This window comes from Schistocerca nitens, chromosome 9, assembly GCF_023898315.1.
Source record: "Schistocerca nitens isolate TAMUIC-IGC-003100 chromosome 9, iqSchNite1.1, whole genome shotgun sequence".
NCBI classification, from domain to species: Eukaryota; Metazoa; Arthropoda; class Insecta; order Orthoptera; family Acrididae; genus Schistocerca; species Schistocerca nitens.
The window spans coordinates 481,767,320-481,786,781 of NC_064622.1; the positions used below are offsets into that span (position 1 = coordinate 481,767,320).

Below are 19,462 nucleotides of genomic sequence, written 5' to 3' on the forward strand. Positions count from 1 at the left end.
AATTCTGAGCAGACAGTGTATTCTGCTTTAATCGGTTTATGTTTTGCTCATATATCCCGTTGTCGTTCTAAACAAAGCCATTAACTGCAGTAGGAATATTAGACAAACCTGTAAGTATGTGTTATTACTAAACTGAAGTTTCTAAAAATTCTTGAACAAATTTGACATACCACTACTGATGATAACAATACCGAACGAACTAAGCATGATCTCATATTAAGTATAAACTGATATTGAAATGTGCATGGGTACTACTCTTCAATGTAAAGTAAAATATGATTATACATCTTTGGTCTCTGAAGTAATGCATTATCAACCAACATTTATGCTGCCACCCAGTGTCGTGGAAACACCTGCTGAAAATTCTAAACAACAAGACATAAAATACTGAGTTTCCAGCAAGATAAACTGACCTTGCAGTGCTAAATACAGTCAATTTTGGAAATACAGATACATATACAGGGTGACAGGTAACTGATTTCGGGAATAGTGTTGTAAATGGCAGTCAGTTTCCTGTAGTATGTACATAGTAAATTTACGAAAAACGCCATTTAGACAACTTAACTACAAGAGATATTATAAAATTCGCAGGTTTGTCAGTAAGCGCTGTACACTTTGAATGTCATTACGCAGCTAGTTGAGATGTGTCATATTCAGAATTATCATAGATTTTGTACACGTGTTTCAATGATACCTTAATAATTTGTATCTGGAATGACCTTGGCTTACAGTTTTGAAGGGAAAAAAATGTAGGGGCATCTTGGTTGAGTGTCACAGCTCTGATGTCGCTATTTTGTGACAAGGCAGGAGAAGGGTAGCCACCGCTTTGTTTTAGGTTTTGCGACACTGTTAACCTTGACAAGCAAGCAATTGTGCAGTGACTGTGCGTGTCTGATTGTTTTCTTTCCTTATTTCGAAAATCCTGGGACATCACAGGGTTCGCATAGGACCCTCACGACACCAGAATGGGGTCGGCGATCGCTATCACCACGTGTCAGTTCTGCTTTGGTAATAGCGCAACTCTGGGGTATGGGCTGCCGGCACAGCGACAGGGAGGCGGGGCTTGTGCCCCTCTGCCACACCTCTCCCCACAGCGACCCAGGTTATCGTATGTTTAAATTGGCAGCCGACTGCCACGTTCAAGTGTCCCCACTATACAGGCCGAGGCCCACGAGAAAGACAGGCTGTGGTGTGTACGTCCGTGCACGTGATACCAAAGGTCTTACGAGTGCCAGAAGCTGTCCCTGGTGGACTAAAATGGACCTGAGCACTATGCGACTTAACTTCTAAGGTCATCAGTCGCCTAGAACTTAGAACTAATTAAACCTAACTAACCTAAGGACATCACACGCATCCATGCCCGAGGCAGGATTCGAACATGCGACCGTAGCGGTCGCTCGGTTCTAGACTGGAGCGCCTAGAACCGCACGGCCACTCCGGCCCGCTGTCTCTGGTGGGGAGTGAGTAACTATTTCAGACGGGTTTAATACTTATTAACTGCACGTTTAAATGCATATAAGTTCTCGATAGCAGACAACTAAATTGAGACTTATAGTGAGTACCTTTCCAGTTAAATATTGATTTCTCGATGACCTTGCACGGAGCCGAGAGATTGCGAAGTGCAACACAGCTAGCTCTGTATTCCCATGAAGTAATGGGTGCTGTCGACAAAGGATTTCGTCCGCAGCTCGTGGTCGTGCGGTAGCGTTCTCGCTTCCCGCGCCCGGGTTCACGGGTTCGATTCCCGGCGGGGTAAGGGATTTTCTCTGCCTCGTGAAGACTGGGTGTTGTGTGATGTCCTTAGGTTAGTTAGGTTTAAGTAGTTCTAAGTTCTAGGGGACTGATGACCATAGATGTTAAGTCCCATAGTGCTCAGAGCCATTTGAACCATTTTTTGACAAGGGATTTCGGATCGATTCCATATTCCTAGATTTCCAGAAGGCTTTTGATACCGTTCCTCACAAGCGACTATTAAGCAAATTGCGTGCATGTGGAGTATCATCTCAGTTATGTGAGTGGATTCGTGATTTCCTCTCAGAGAGGTCACAGTTCGTAGTGATAGACGGTAAATCATCGAGTAGAAGAGAAGCGATATCTGGCATTCCGCAAGGCTAGTGTCATAGGCCCTCTGCTGTTCCTGATTTACGTAAATGAACTAGGTGATAATCTGAGCAGCCCCCTTAGATTGTTTGCAGATGACGCTGTAATTTACCGTCTAGTAAAATCATCAGACGAACAATTCCAATTACAAAACGATCTAGAGAGAATTTCTGTATGGTGCTAAAAGTGGCAATTGGCACTAAACAAAGAAAAGTGCGCGGTCATCTACATGAGTACTAAAAGAAATCCGATAAATTTAAGGTATACTATAAATCACACAAATCTAAGGGCTGTCAATTCGACTAAATACCTAGGAAATACAATTACGAACAACTTAAATTGGAAACACCACCTAGATAATATTGTGGGGAAGGCGAAACAAAGACTGCGCTTTGTTGGCAGAACACTTACAAGATGCGACAAACCCACTAAAGAGACAGCCTACATTAGACTAGTTCGTCCTCTGCTGGAATATTGCTGCGCGGTGTGGGATCCTTAAGAGGTAGGATTGACGGAGGACATCGAAAAAGTGCAAAGAAGGGCAGGTCGTTTCGTGTTATCGCGCAATAGGGGTGAGAGTGTCTCTGATATGATACGTGAGTTGGGGTGGCAGTCACTGAAACAAAGGCGGTTTTCTTTGTGGCGAGATCTATTTACTAAATTTCAATCACCAACTTTCTCTTCCGAATGCGAAAATATTTTGTTGACATCCACCTACGTAGGGAGAAATGATCATCATAATAAAATAAGAGAAATCAGAACTCGAACGGAAAGACTTAGTTGTTCCTTTTTCCCACGCGCCATTCGAGAGTGGAATGGTAGAGAAGTAGTATGAAAATAGTTCGATGAACCCTCTGCCAGGCACTTAGGTGTGAATTGCAGAGTAACCATGTAGATGTAGATGTAGATGAAAGTTCATTTCCTACCAGTAAACATAATTCCCTTTTTAGTGGTAGTGACCATGGCTGAAGGTCAATAATTGGCTGATGGTCGAATTACAATAATAAAAAATAATTTCTGGCTAAATTGCCAGACAGCAAAACAATTGTTGGCAGAAGGTCAATTCTAACAGCACAACAGTTAATACCTCCACTAGCTAGTGTGGTGGAAGTCTGGTATTGAAAAATACTTACCCCAGCTTGAATTAGGCTCTCAACGTAATTCAGAAAATAAAGAAGTATGTCAGTTACGTTTTCTGGACTTACACATAAATTGCTGATGGTCAGTATCCAAAATAGATGGGAGATATTATAGTTCGGTGCAGTCAGTCAACAGTCAATATAATTTACAGATTGAGACAGTTGATGCATCTTCCCCGATGCTCCTAAGTAGTTTGTCTGTTTGCGAGAGTTACGTGAAACGTAAGATTACGTGTGTGTTCCATGCGGGACATGGCAACTCTGTTTCGTTCCATGTGTTCCTGCTGAAGCGTCAGTCCTAAAGTAATTCTGGATTGACTGTCGGCTATCGTACCTGAGAACACAGGTAAACCTGCCTTCTGGCTTCACCACATCACCGCAAACTACACACCTCTTTCACTAGGCGCCATTAGCCAGGGATGTGTACTGCCTGTAACCAAGGTACGCCCACCATCCACAGCAGGTTTTCCGCGCATTCCTTTAACGTCAGAACGATAGAGTAAGTTTCCCTAAGCCAGGGCCGGCCAAGATTTTGGCTAGTGGGCTGTGCGCTGGCGCGAGTGCCATAGCACTCAACCTCACTGCACACTTCCCCCACTAACACACCACGCTGACTGGGCGCTTGGTTGAGGGGAGGGAGGGGAAACTCCGAATGCGCCGCATTTAAATAGCAGTTCAGTTGGCTTTCTATTTCAAATTTCTCACCGACGTAGGTCACAAACAAAAATTTTCAATGTTATTGAATTATTTTTGCGCGTTGAAGACATAATATAATTTTCATCTGATATAAACTGTCGGCATACAGACAGACAATACATTACACATATTTCTGCATTCAAGTTGCCATGTAATCGTGACTTGCTTACTTTTGGAATCGAAAAAAGGTCTTACCAAAAATACGTCGCTCGGAATATTGTTGCACTTTCGTAACTTCATTATGGAGTCTTGGAAACTCTGCCTGAGGAAAGCAATGTCCTGAACAGTTTTAATGTAAAAGCATTTGTCATTAAAACGGGAATTACCTGGCAGGTCAATCAGTTACATCTGCACATGCACGGGGGCACTTTCAACTGAAACAGCAAAAGCCTTCGAAAACAGATATCAGATTGGTTGCGTCTTCAACACGTCTAGGAAATGATCCTTGTAGTTCTTTCAAGGACACAACGAATTCTTCCAACTTCGCGTTTTCTTTAACCGCAGTGAGCTTAGGGAACTGGACTGTGTTTCTCAGATTATGTCCCTTCTATAACATGACTTTCTTTATAAATGCATCCCCATCAAATCACAAAGAAGTTGTTTCTCACCTTGCGGTGTCTTACTGTAGGCAGTGTGCAATCAAGTCCACTTAAAATGCCAGATCTACAATCCATTCTGGATGCTCTAACTTTCGTTCCTCTACTCCATTTTCCTTCACTCATAAAAGTAGAGTTTGCACAGAAGTCTGTAGCTAAGGGAGAATACACCTAATTTTTGGGTGTATGCATTGATGAGAGACTGAATTGGAAGAAACACTTTGCTGATCTTCTGAAATGTTTCAGTCCAGCCATTATACAAGTAGGGTTATTACAAATTTTGGTTATAAAAATATCAATAAATTTTCGTTCACTGCTTTCGTATAGCATCATATTTTGGGGTAATCCATCACTAAGGAAAAAATTATTCGTTGCACGAAGCGTAAAACGAGAATAATAGCTGGAGCCCACCCAACATTATCTTTCAGCCACTTATTTAAAGAACTAGGGACATTCACAGTAGCTTCACTATATATACATTCGCTTATGAAAATTGTTATTAACAACCCATCCTTCAAAAGCAAACGTACATAGCTGCAACACTAGGAGAAAGGCTGATTCTCACTGTTGTGGGTTAGATCTATCTTTGGCACAAAAAGGGGTGAAGTCTTTGGTTAATTACTAAATAGCATCAAAAGTCTGACAGATAACCACCCAACATTTGAAAACAAATCAAGAGCGTTTTTGAATGACAACTCCTTCTACTCAATAGATGAATTTTTAGATATAAATTAGTAATAACACAATTATTTTAAAAAGTTAAATTGTGACAGCCAAAGAAACCTGTGTTAAGTTGACACGTTTTACATCGTTACGAAATGCCTCATTCATGATCTATGGAACAAGTATTACTCTAATCTAATTCATAACTTCAACAAGAGCGAGTTTTAGATCGAAAACCATTTCTAGCATGCCAATTGACTTAACCAGCGTACATCGCAAGTCTCCATACCCTTCATTCATTTCCATCGATAACTGTTGTAACTGACGGTGGAATAATGCGTGCCGATTTAGGAATTTTAGTGTTCGTGCCACCGATTTCTCTTTAAATTCTTTCTGCGTGTTTCGTAGCAAACTTATGTGACTGCATGATAAATATTGAGAATTCTCATCCCTTTCTTCTGCCATTCCAATTAATTTTTAAAGGCTTCTGACGATTGAGCACTAGCCTCACTCTTTTTGCGAAAATAGCCAGTCGATCTGAGAATGTCCTCTATATCACCAGCAAGTAGCGAAGGGTAAACAGCGTTGACACCACGATTCTGCCGAACTGAAGAATGTTGTCCCGACCAGAGGTGTACACATTCTGTCTTTAAGCTGCCCATGCTTGCCTGTTATCCAGGCAGGCTAGCCGCCGCATTCTGTCAGCAGAACGTGCAGGATGATTTACTCCCATCCGAGTCAAGCTGTGCGCAGCCTAAGTAGCCGAAGGGAGTCATGCTTGTCTACCCGTCTTTCCGCAGTGCTACACTGTGTAGCATTATTCTGTACGCTTTCACTGTAGTGTTACGATGGGATGGGAAGTTGACGAAAATATCCAAGTATCACAAGACGAGTGTCAATGAAATATACTGTATATTCATTTTGGATCACTGTAGGCCAGAAAATGGTGGATTTTATGTGTCCTTTTTTTTCTTTCTCGGCGTTTTTCGGGCTTATTCAAATGGTTCAAATGGCTCTAAGCACAATGGGACTCAACTGCTGAGGTCATAAGTCCCCTAGAACTTAGAACTACTTAAACCTAACTAACCTAAGGACAACACACACATCCATGCCCGAAGCAGGATTCGAACCTGCGACCGTAGCGGTCGCGCGGTTCCAGACTGTAGCGACAGAACCGCTCGGCCACAAGCGGCCAGCCGGGCTTATTCATTTATCTCGATATGAACGGTTTTCTCTGCACTCTATTTTTACTAGTACTGGCTGTTCTCAATTCGAACCATCATCGGGTCGCCTCTAATACATACCGGGTGATCAAAAAGTCAGTATAAATTTGACAACTGAATAAATCACGGAATAATGTAGATAGAGAGGTACAAATTGACGCACATGCTTGGAATGACATGGGGCTTTACTAGAACCAAAAAAATTAAAAAATTAAAAAATGTCCGACAGATGGCGCTTCATCTGGTCATAATAGCAATAATTGGCATAACAAAGTAAGACAAAGCAAAGATGATGTTCTTTACAGGAAATGGTCAATATGTCCAACATCATTCCTCAACAATAACTGTAGTCGAGGAATAATGTTGTGAACAGCACTGTAAAGCATGTCCGGAGTTATGGTGAGGCATTGGCGTCGGATGTTGTCTTTCAGCATCCCTAGAGATGTCGGTTGATCACGATACACTTGCGACTTCAGGTAACCCCAAAGCCAATAATCGCACGTACTGAGGTCTGGGGACCTGAGAGGCCAAGCATGACGAAAGTGGCGGCTGAGCACACGATCATCACCAAACGACGCGCGCAAGATATCTTTCACGCTTCTAGCAATATGGGGTGGTTCTAATAAAACCCCATGTCATTCCAAGCATGTGTGTCAATTTTTATCTCTCTATCTACATTATTCCGTGGTTTATTAAGTTTTCAAATTTATGCTGACTTTTTGATCACCCGGTATTTTCTGTAGTAGGGAGAACCATCTCTGAAAGTCAGGGTCCTGTGCGCCTAAGTACAGGAAGATGTCTGTTATATTGCAGTATCACAACCCCAACTAAAGAAAGGCTTCGGATGTATAGTTTCTGTAACCTTAGCGTGTTACAGCCAAATGTGACACCAGATAAACGAATTTTAATCACTTTTCCCAGGATGTGTATCGCGGGTTCGCTGAAATCAGTCTAAGTGGCCAAAATAGCTCGTACTAAGTTCCATAAATGTGCGAAGTTCCTCGTTCATATTATCTTCATCTCAAAAAGAACATGTCTGGCAGAAGTTTTTCTTTCATACCAACTTTTCTTCGCACTGCGGTGCATATTACGAGAAAGTAGGCTAATGGTTCAAATGGCTCTGAGCACTATGGGACTTAACATCTTAGGTCATCAGTCCCCTATAACTTAGAACTAGTTAAACCTAACGAACCTAAGGACATCACACACATCAATGCCCGAGGCAGGATTCGAACCTGCGACCGTAGCAGTCGCGCGGTTCCGGACTGCGCGCCTAGAACCGCGAGACCACCGCGGCCGGCCGAGAAAGTAGTTTTTAATATCCACTAGCCATGTTTTTCTCCTATTTCAGTCAATGTTTGTCCTACATTTCAGAAGCCTATATACCCCTAAATGGCCTCGAGTCTTTAACACACATTGCCACATACTTGGCACCCACAAAGTCCTTACCCTCTTTCGAGATATTTATGGAGTGAGGGAACTGCTGGTCAAATTTACAAACACGTCGTAAGATATCCGAGGTTCCCGAATGAATATTTAGGAAGTTTTTACACAGTTTGCATTGCGAGAAACTTACCGATATATTTGAAACTGCTTGTGGTGAAACTGTCTGCTTGTGGATTGTCGCCTCAGTTATATGATTGGTTTCGGGATTTCGTTTCAGAGAGGCCACAGTTCCTAGTAATTGACGGAAAGTCATCGAGTAAAACAGAAGCGATTTCCGGCGTTTCCCAAGATAGTGATATAGGCCCTCTGCTGTTCCTTATCTATATGAATGATTTAGGAGACAATCGGAGTAGCCGTCTTAGGTTGTTTGCAGATGATGCTGTCGTTTATCGTCCAGTAAACTCATCAGAAGGTCAAAACAAATTGCAAAGCGATTTAGAAAAGATATCTGTATGGTACAAAAATTCGCAAATGACCCTAAGTAATTAAAAGTGTGAGGTCATCCACATGAGTGCTAAAAGAAGTCCATTAACTTTGGTTACACGATATATCAGTTAAATCTAAAGGCTGTAAATTAACTAAATACCTAGAAATTGCAATTACGAACAAATTACTGGGAAAGAAAACACAGAGAATGTTGTGTGGAAGGCAGACCAAAGACTGCGTTTTATTGACAGAACACTTAAAAAATGTAACAGATTTACTAAAGACATTGTCTACACTACGCTTGTCCGTCCTCTTTTGGAGCACTGCTGCGCAGTATGGGATCCTTACCAGATAGGACTGACTGAGTACATCGAGAAAGTTCAAAGAAGAGCAGCACGTTTTTACTATCGCGAAACAGGGGAGAAAGTGTCACGAAATATGATACAGTATTTGGGTTGGACACCATTACAACAAGGGCGTTTTTCGTTGCGGCGGAATGTTTTCACGAAATTTCAATTACTAACTTTCTCCTCCGAATGCGAAAATATTTTATCGACGCCGACTATCCGTTAAGTTCATTTTGCTGCTCCCATCGTTGTGATAAAAGAGCTGCTAAGAAACTACCTGCACAAACAAATACCGGGCTGGATTGGTGGCGCATCGTGTTGTTAGGTGCCGCAGGCTGAACGTGTCCTGTGAAGCTTGCCAGCCTTGCGAAAATCCAAGATGGTCTACTTTGGACAATTTGCACACCACTGATCCCGACCGAAAAATGCCACACGGAAATATTAAATGAAACGTAGCGCTGTACCGCACATTTCCGGATAGTAAGTAGGACTGTTGATATGATTAAAAATATCGTAAATCCGACGTATCGACATTAAAAAAAAAGTCATTATGGTCCGCGATATCGAAGCAGGTATTGATATATCGGTGGAGAAAATATCGACTTACCTGCCCATAAAAGTACTGGGTGCACATTGTAATAATACTGCCGGTATTTAAGTACGGATTTATTATCAGATTTTTGGACATCAACAAGCTAGCGACTCGCCTACCCTTATTAGAGCAATAATTGAAAGGAAAGCGGTGTACGTTCACGCTTGCCGATAATCACTTTTCTGACAATGGTAACTGCATGTAAGTGGGACAATGAAAAGTTTCACATGAGTCTATCGATTTCGTCACATTACGGATTTGACCGGAACACTACATGTCTACTTCCCTGTTGTTTTTCATTTCTGCAAACGCCAGCGACCTGGCAGTTGTAGCGTCAGAATTGCGTGGTGAGGCTAAACGTTGCTGTTTCTGTTAGGCTCGCCGAACGCCGATTACGTTAGCATTTCCTATCACACGTCTCCGCCCACTGCAGAGACCAGTCTTGTCATTTAGAGTACTGACATAATTTTTAGCAGCTGTTTCTGAAGAATGTCGATGTGAAGAAATGACACCACATATACTTGTTTCACACAGTAACAGAGAATGATTGGACTTGATAGAATCTCAAAAAGTAGCATGACTTCTTCACATGCTGAAAGCAAAATTGTGTTCCACTAAAACTTGAAACGAACAGTTTCAAATATTTTCCGAAAATTTTCAAAAAAATATAATATAAAAGAAAAAATATCGATAATCTGTATTGCTATTTTGATATCGATATATCGAGTAAGAAATGTTGCAGCTGCATATCGATGCCTTCTGCAGAATGGTGATATTTCGATATATCTATAAACTACCGACGCACCAGTAGGAACGAGCAAAGCGGACTCATACCGGACCCCGGTCAACGTGGAGCATGGAGGTAGAATAAGGGGAGATGGCGCTACAGACTTACACTGTACGTTGTTTTGAAGCCAGTGGGCGGGGCCTGCCGCCGTCTTGGATCCCCCAAAACATTAGCAGACTAGTGTTTACAATTGCTTCTTGTTCGTTATTTGTGTCGTGTGCACGCGATATTTGTTCTATATAGTAAATGTAACACTGTTTTAGTGAACAACACAGCATAAGGAACGCAACTTCAAACGTTTTTCTGGTCTTAAATGCGTATTCGATACACTAATACGACACGAAAATATGACGCTTCTGGCCTCAGTATAGTAATTCCTTTTTCTTTATACACTTCGAATAACTGAGAACAGAAGTATGTGCTACGAAAAGCGTGCTTTCATAATCCATTTCTATTCACTTTCATTGTGTTTGTGTCGATAATTGATAAAGCCAGAACTCCGAAAGCAATGATTGATAGTTTAGAGGCACCGATTTGTATTCGTTGTATTTTCAAGTCAAATGCAAATTTTAAATATTCAAGTTTGCAAGAAACATGCCTTATTTTCTTTGGTGTCCCATAGATGTATGCAGGGATGATATAAATAAGCCAACTGTCATGTCAACAAAGTGAAGGATTCGTTAAATTACGAAGGAAAAGAACTGAATTTAAGATAGTCAAGCACATTGTAGTTTACACACCTGCTTTGTTTTTAAATTGTACCTACCAAGTGACATTCAGTGTGGCAGATAACAGCAGTTTACAGGGTAACATGACGACACAGTGATTAATGCAATGATCGAAGGAAACTTTGCTTTAACAAATATGTAACGCTTTAAGTACTTATAATTTAACCACTGTAACAGGTGTCCCACACATTTTACTGAAGATTTAATTAACTACATGTAGTTACATTACTTTTATATTACATTATTTCATTTTAAAACATTAATCCCCATTTCCAGGATATTTCTTGCCAGGACTTTTCAGTTACTTTGCAATAACCAAACTATGAAAACTATTGCTCACCTCCAGAGAGCTCTTCGCTTTGGACTAATAGGAAATATAAAGTCAAATCACAGAAATAAAACCATACTGTAAAACTGCATCAGAATTTCAAGTATATGTAAGCAAATAGCGCTTAAATGAGTCCACTTACGATTGAAATGTGATTTGTTTAAACTTCAGACTACAAACAGAACGATTAGTACACCCATAAGCGACTCAAGCCGGCATTTTTTTTATCAAAACAATTCACGACTAAACGAAATCAAACCACCAGAAGTGAATGTTTTGGGGTAGCTAACATGGCGGATCTTCACTTGTGTCGGCTTCAAGTTTGTGACGTGATGACAACTCCTCTTTTTACCTCCATGACGTGGAGTCTGTCACTGACCATCGCAGGGACAGACAGCGTGGTTGCGTTGTGTCCGCAGGGGACAGCTGCAGGCTGAAGCAGCTGACGGTGTGCAACTTCGACTTCCTGCTGGCGGCGGTGCAGACGGTGTCGGTGAGCTACCTGCGCTGCGTGCTGGAGCACGTGCGCTGCTACTTGCTGGACCGCGACCTCGAGCTCGTCTACTACACCATCCGCAAGTCCAGCGACGTGCTCACCAGGGACCCGCTGCAGCTGGGCGCCCAGGTCGTCTGCTGGCTGCGACCCGTCGCAGGTGAGACCCCCACCCGTTCTAGAATGGACAGCCACATATTTGTGCCGAAGTGACAGGAGAAAATAGGCACGGACAGCAATAGGCTGTGTCAGCCCTGGAAGCGGTCTCAGATTGGCCAATGGTCAAACAACGAAATCGTTCCTAATTATGGAAATACAATCTGCCTTGAGCAAACGTAAATATTTCTTGTTTCGGTGAACTTTCACCATCGTCAGTGGATTCACTTATTTTTTGTCAAATAACATGTAAAGAAATTATGCGTGATAACAATTTTATAAATGTAGACACCACAAAAAATGGTTCAAATGGCTCTGAGCACTATGGGACTCAACTGCTGAGGTCATTAGTCCCCTAGATCTTAGAACTAGTTAAAGCTAACTAACCTAAGGACATCACAAACATCCATGCCCGAGGCAGGATTCGAACCTGTGACCGTAGCGGTCTTGCGGTTCCAGACTGCAGCGCCTTTAACCGCACGGCCACTTCGGCCGGCTGTAGACACCACAGTATCAAAGCTATATGTGTTAACTTAAAAATACTCTGATAAGTCAAAAGATTATGACCACTGCCCACTGTGACGTCGGATGCCGCCAGATGGGGTTGCGGGCACATGACGCAGTGATAAAAGTATTTAACCGGAGCCCACACGGACAAAGGATCATCCTAACGAAGATATGGCCTGCAAATGAGGAAATCCATTGAGATAAGCGGCTCTGACAAAGCACAGATTATTTGTTATTACGCAGAGCCTGTGAACGAGTATCTCGGAAATGGAGATGCTGGTCGACTGTTCACGAGCTACTGTCGTGAGCGTCTATGGAAAGAAGCAGGACTGTTAAACTACCACTAGGCGCTAAATGGTTGGACGTCCGCTATTCTTCACAGGACGTGGGGTTCGGGGGCTTGTCTGCTCTGTACAGTAGGATAGACGACGATCTTTGCATCTCTGCCGAGAGAGTTCAGTGCTGGGGCACCCACAAGTGTTTTGGAGCACATCATCCATCATACATTGCTGAACATGGAGGTCCATGGCAGATCAGCCTTTCGTGTTCATATGATGACGCAACGACGTCATCAACGGGTAATGGACCATCGGAATTTGATTGTCAATCAATGAAAACGTGTCGGCTCTTCAGGATCCCTGATATGCAGAATCAGTGATTTACTTCGTTCCAAAGACGGACAAACACGCTATTAAGCAGGTGTTCAAAATATTTTGCCTCATCAGTGTGTGTATCGTAGCATCACATACTGATGTTTGTGTGGGATGCATTTTTTCTATTAATAATTTTATAAATTTAAATACCATAATCTCGAAATGATAGGTGTTATCATGCAATACAAACCTTCTTGGTCTTTTTATCCTCTGACTACTTTTTCCGTCTTTTCACAGTATTCATGAACTTCTCGAGTTGTATTCACTCTTTGGTTCACAGTGCCTTGACCATTGCAGCTGCTGGGGGCATGTAAACTAGCCTAAAGTTAGCAGACTTACAGTACGATATCCCATTAACCTAATACCTGACCTGACCAGTTCAATCACAGTCCAGTCATCCACTCTGTTCCTAATTTTACGAGGTGCATTCACGTTCTAAGGCCTCCGACTTTTTTTTCTAATTAACTACTCACCCGAAATCGATGAAACTGGCGTTACTTCTCGACGTAATCGCCCTGCAGACGTACACATTTTTCACAACGCTGACGCCATGATTCCATGGCAGCGGCGAAGGCTTCTTTAGGAGTCTGTTTTGACCACGGAAAATCGCTGAGGCAATAGCAGCATGGCTGGTGAATGTGCGGCCACGGAGAGTGTCTTTCATTGTTGGAAAAAGCCAAAAGTCACTAGGAGCCAGGTCAGGTGAGTAGGGAGCATGAGGAATCACTTCAAAGTTGTTATCACGAAGAAACTGTTGCGTGACGTTAGCTCGATGTGCGGGTGTGTTGTCTTGGTGAAACAGCTCACGCGCAGCCCTTCCCGGACGTTTTTGTTGCATTGCAGGAAGGAATTTGTTCTTCAAAACATTTTCGTAGGATGCACCTGTTACCGTAGTGCCCTTTGGAACGCAATGGGTAAGGATGACGCCCTCGCTGTCCCAGAACATGGACACCATCATTTTTTCAACACTGGCGGTTGCCCGAAATTCTTTTGGTGGCGGTGAATCTGTGTGCTTCCATTGAGCTGACTGGCACTTTGTTTCTGGATTGAAAAATGGCATCCACGTCTCATCCATTGTCACAACCGACGAAAAGAAAGTCCCATTCATGCTGTCGTTGCGCGTCAACATTGCTTGGCAACATGCCACACGGGCAGCTGTGTGGTCGTCCGTCAGCATTCGTGGCACCCACCTGGATGACACTTTTCGCATTTTCGGGTCGTCATGTAATATTGTGTGCACAGAACCCACAGAAATGCCAACTCTGGAGGCGATCTGTTCAACAGTCATTCGGCGATCCCCCAAAACAATTCTCTCCACTTTCTCGATCATGTCATCAGACCGGCTTGTGCGAGCCCGACGTTGTTTCGGTTTGTTGTCACACGATGTTCTGCCTTCATTAAACTGTCGCACCCATGAACGCACTTTCGACACATCCATAACTCCATCACCACATGTCTCCTTCAACTGTCGATGAATTTCAATTGGTTTCACACCACGCAAATTCAGAAAACGAATGATTGTACGCTGTTCAAGTAAGGAAAACGTCGCCATTTTAAGTATTTAAAACAGTTCTCATTCTCGCCACTGGCGGTAAAATTCCATCTGCTGTACAGTGCTGCCATCACTGGGACGTATTGACAATGAACGTGGCCTCATTTTAAAACAATGCGCATGTTTCTATCTCTTTCCAGTCCAGAGAAAAAAAATAGGAGGCCTTAGAACTTGAATGCGCCTCATACTGCAGCCAGTTTCACAACTCTTAAGTGTTTTAATTCTGTTTGTGCTGCTACCAGGTCAGCTTAGAGTTATATGAGCAGCTGCTCCTTCTTCACAATCATTGTTAACTAAATACCGAGCCCAGACTCAACCCAAAGCGAAGTCTACAAGAGAATTATTTTCTGCGTTCATATTGTGACTATTCAAATACATGCAAGCAGCAGGTTTTTCACAGATATTACTCAAATGATACTACATTCGTCAGTACAGCTATGTTCTAATGAACAATGAAGACATATACTGAGTTGGTACTATTAGCGCCTGCTAAAACACACCAATATGGTGAAGTGAGCAACATGTAGGAAAAACTACTGTAGTTTTTAGATATTAGCTTTTAAAACTTGAATACATTTTGTGTGGAGTGCCCAAAATTAATTTTCTTTGAGAATGCATTTTCCCTGTAGTTACCTATATCTTTGATAACTGGCAAAACTGTGCAAACGCTAGCTGTTTCCTGAGTCAGGCCTGTCCAAACAGGAAGAAATTGTTGCCACTTACTCAAAAACTCAACAGCTCTGATCAGAAGTCTATATGGTAATCACCTCAAAACTTCGAAGACGAATGCTGACACGTCTGATTTCTTAACTGTATCAAAAGGTATCAGACAGGGTTGTGTTCTGTCCGCAAACCTGTAGAACATCTGTGCAGAACCTGTCATTAGGAATGCTCTTGATTCGTGGACTGAAGGCATATCACTTAATGGCAGAACTAATAACAACCTCCGATTTGATAATGACATGGAACTTTTAGCCAACAGTGAAGATGAACTTGCTTAGCTACTAATGAAAGTGAAGGTCATTAGTCTATCATATGTATTAGACTTCAATCTCAGCAAGTCCAAACTCATGATAATTGATTGAGGAGCACCGTGCATTCTTTCGTCTATCTTGAGTCAACCATCTGTTACAGAGGGAACTGTGAAGATGGGACGAAGCCAGATCTGTGAGGAAGAGTATGAAGGAGCTTGTCAAATCTGGCAGAGTAGAGTAATAATGAAAACCAAAATGGTCTGACTCATTGAAATACTTGTGTTTTCCATCGTCATTTATGGTTGCCAAACATGGAGACTTAAGGCCAGAGACAAGCAGTGTATCAGTTCATTTGAGCTTTGGTGTTGGCACAGGACGTGCATAAAATGGACTGAAAGAAGTGTCCATTATTGAGCAACTCAGTATCTCCAGCTGCCATTCTTCTCGTGTCAATCAAAAGCTTCTCCAGATCTTTAGCCATGTTGTGAGAAGAGCTGGAGAAAATGCAGAGAAAATAATCATGGAAGGGAAGATGGACAAAGAGAGAGATGCAGGGGAAGAGCAGCGAGAAGTTGCATAGATCACACCAAAAAGCAGGTTCGAAGAGAAGCTGGTAACCATCCAGGAGATGGTTGGTTAATGGGGTCACTATGCTGAGCAATGAGTGGTGGTGATAATGACGACTCCAACATGAATTAGGGCTGTATATAATTGTTTCTTATCCCTTAAACAAAATATAAATTATCAGAAATACTAACAATACCAAAACACTAAAAAATACCAAAGAATGTATATGAATATTTGAACAATAATAGTTTTTATGAAACAATTAATAAAAGAGATTTAAAATTCCCAATATAGGGCGTAAACTGCAATAAAAGACTAAAAAAGCCATTAATTTTATTTTCCAAATTGTGATCATCCATTTGCCGAGTATTATTTTGAAATAAAAAAGAATCTTTCACTTTACATGTTATTTTATGCAAACAGAGAACCATATTTTTTACAAAATGAACTACAAAGATATAAGAGTATATTTTCCTCCTGTGTTGGTACTGCATAAAATCATGAAAAATTTTTTCTCCGAATGTTGAAGTACTGTAGAGTATAACCACAAGATTTCACATAGTTTGCATGACAGATAAAAAAAAATATTTATTTTCAAAATATTAGCAAGTTTCATTTTAGCCATCACAATATTAAAAACAATGAAACTCCCAAACTTGAAAGTGCCATAAAATGGAAACAGAGAGAGAGAAAATGCTAAAATTTGGTATGGTTTCTTAGCTCCCTGAAGAAGAGGAAACAAACAAAGCCCCATACAAATCTGAGATGTAAGGTGGTGTGAATGTCTTGACATGAAATGACCCTATGGCAATCACACATGGGTGTGATTCACGTGTTGCCCTTCCCACTGATACACCATACACTATCTGGTCTACATCTAGATGTTTCCAGTAAGAGGTTACTAGCATGGCACATTTCCAGAAACAGTCAGCAGAATCAAAACTCTGTCCAATTCTTGTAATTTTCAATATTTTCTCTAGGCTATTTTTGGAATAAATGTTTCCAAAAGACAGAAGAAGAAACAATTCCAAGAAGTCTCAAAAATACATCAGAAAAACTGCAATCATGGTTCCATCAAAATTGTTTGAAAATAAATGTAACTACGGCCAATACAACACAATTTGAATTGAAACCATTAAAATAAGTGAAGTAAAGGTGACTTGCAGTGTTCAGGATATCACACAGGCAAACTGTGTTAATTTCTTAGGTCTAAATCTCGATAAAAATTTAAAGTGAAAGATACATAGTGACTACTTAGCAAATAAACTTAACAGCTTAGCATTTGCAATGCGTATTTTGGCAGTTGCTACAAACGCACACACTAGGAAGATAGTCTGTCAATGTTACTTTGAGTCAGTTATTTTTTTATGGTGTAATCTTCAGAAGAAATTCAAGAAATGCTATGTGACTCCCCATATTACAAAATAAAATAATAAGGAATGTGTGTTGCCAAACCACAGTTATCCTGTCAACCACTGTTTCAAAATTTATAAATACTATCTATTCCTTCCCTTTATTCTTATATAAAAATCAGCGTACTCTAAATCCTTTCAATTTTGATTACAACTACAGCACTCACCATGAAGAGAACTGTAAACTACTAACACATCATTTAAAACTCTATACCCAAACATCAGAGTATATGGGGTTACTATATTTATGGGAAAAAATAAAAGGCAGTCTATGTTCAACATGGGGCTTGGTTCACTGAAAAGATTGCTCTTTACTCTTCTGATGGAAAAGTGTTTTTCTTTTAAGAATTTATTGACACCAGTTTCATTGTTTGAACAAGGCAATTATGCATCTTATTTCTTTGTATGGGAAACTGTACCATTATTTGTGCAGCAATGCCTCAGAAATGTATATAAATAATACAAAATTTTGTATTTCTCCTCAAATTTGTTTCTTATTGGAAATCTTTCCATGTTTACAATACACCAAACTGAATGATTTGAAAATTGTATGTTATGAAGTGAATAATTCACATTGAAAGAGCTGCTGCCAAATGGCTAAAGACACAGTTGTGACAATGAGTGGAGAAAACATGGCAGGTTAGTCACAACAAAGTGGAAAATGATAATACACTCTTAGACAAAAACAACAACACACCACAAAGGAATTTTCCAAATGCAATGGAAATCTGTAGATGTGATGTACATGTACAGACAAACAAATGTTTACAATTTCAGATAAATTGGATAATTTATTCAAGAGAAAGAACTTCACAAATTAAGCAAGTCAGTATTGCATTGTTGCACCTCTAGCACTTACGTAATCAGTTACAGTTTTACATTGATCGATACAATTGTCACACGCCTCCCTGAGGGTACTGTGCCAAATTCTGTTCAGTTAAAATTTTAGATCATCAAAATCTTTAGCTGGTTGGAGGGCACTGTCCATAGTGCTCCAAATGTTCACAGCTGGGGACAGTTCCAATGACCTTACTGGCCAAGGTCTGGTTTGACAAGCACAAAGACAAGCAGTAGAAACTCACATCATGTGCAGGTGAGCATAACCATGTTGAAATGTAAGCCTTCAGGTGGTGTCCAGGATGGAATAATAGAGCTTCTGAGATGTTGGGATTCAGTCATAGAGAATAAGGGGACTGTACTGAATGACTGTAAAGATACAATGAAAAAAAAGTTGAGATAAGGAAATAACTTGTAACTATAGATGGCTCTCCCTCCTTTCAGGGCTGTTGAAAATTATAGTATGGAATACTGAAATTTCTTTCTGATGGTAACATTTTAACAACAGCTTAGTTTGCATTCTGTAAAGGCTTCTCTGCTGAGAAGGGAATATATGATCTCTCAAATTCAGTTCTAATAGACTTAATCAAGAAAAATTACCCTGTTGACATTTTCTGTTATCTTTCCAAGGCCTTTGATTGTGTGCATCATAAAATTCTGCTAAGTAAACTAAATTGGTGTGGCATTACCAATCTGCCTCTTAGTTGTATATTTCCAACGGAAAACAGAGGATAACATTAGCAAATGATACAAAACTAATAAGATGAAATTCAGAGTTGGAAAATATTAAATATGCAGTTCAGTGCTTGGCTTACTTATGTTCTTAATCTGCATAAATGATTTACCTGCAATACTGAAGGACTTTTCAAAAACCGTTTGCTGATACACAAGTATACTGATAAAGGATCCAAGCAAATCCATAGTGGATCCTTCCAGTACAATAATAGAACAGGCTTACAACTGGTCACAGGCAACAGCTTAATCCTTAATCTTACAGGAATTCATACTATGAAACTCCAAACAAATAAAAATTACTTGCAGGCACCAGTCAAGGTCAACGGACATACACTGGATGAGGCTCCATGTGAGAAGTTTCAGAATTTCCAGACTGATAATAAACTGAGGTGGTACCAGCATGTGGCTAGGCTAATCAAAAAGCTCAGTTCTTCATTCATTCATTAACCACTCCTCCTACAGTCATGGACTTGGGAACATAAATATGTCTAACAATCGTCCATGC

At 40.9% G+C, this 19,462-nt stretch overlaps 1 protein-coding gene across 1 annotated transcript in view; it reads left to right on the forward strand.

Annotated features, from left to right (window-relative positions):
- LOC126204368 (protein qui-1-like) overlaps positions 1–19,462 on the forward strand; it is a 396,210-nt gene that overhangs the window by 149,765 nt on the left and 226,983 nt on the right. The window contains exon 7 of the mRNA XM_049938742.1: positions 11,491–11,724. Within this exon, the coding sequence (XP_049794699.1) occupies positions 11,491–11,724 (234 nt within the window). The remainder of the gene's footprint in view (positions 1–11,490; positions 11,725–19,462) is intronic.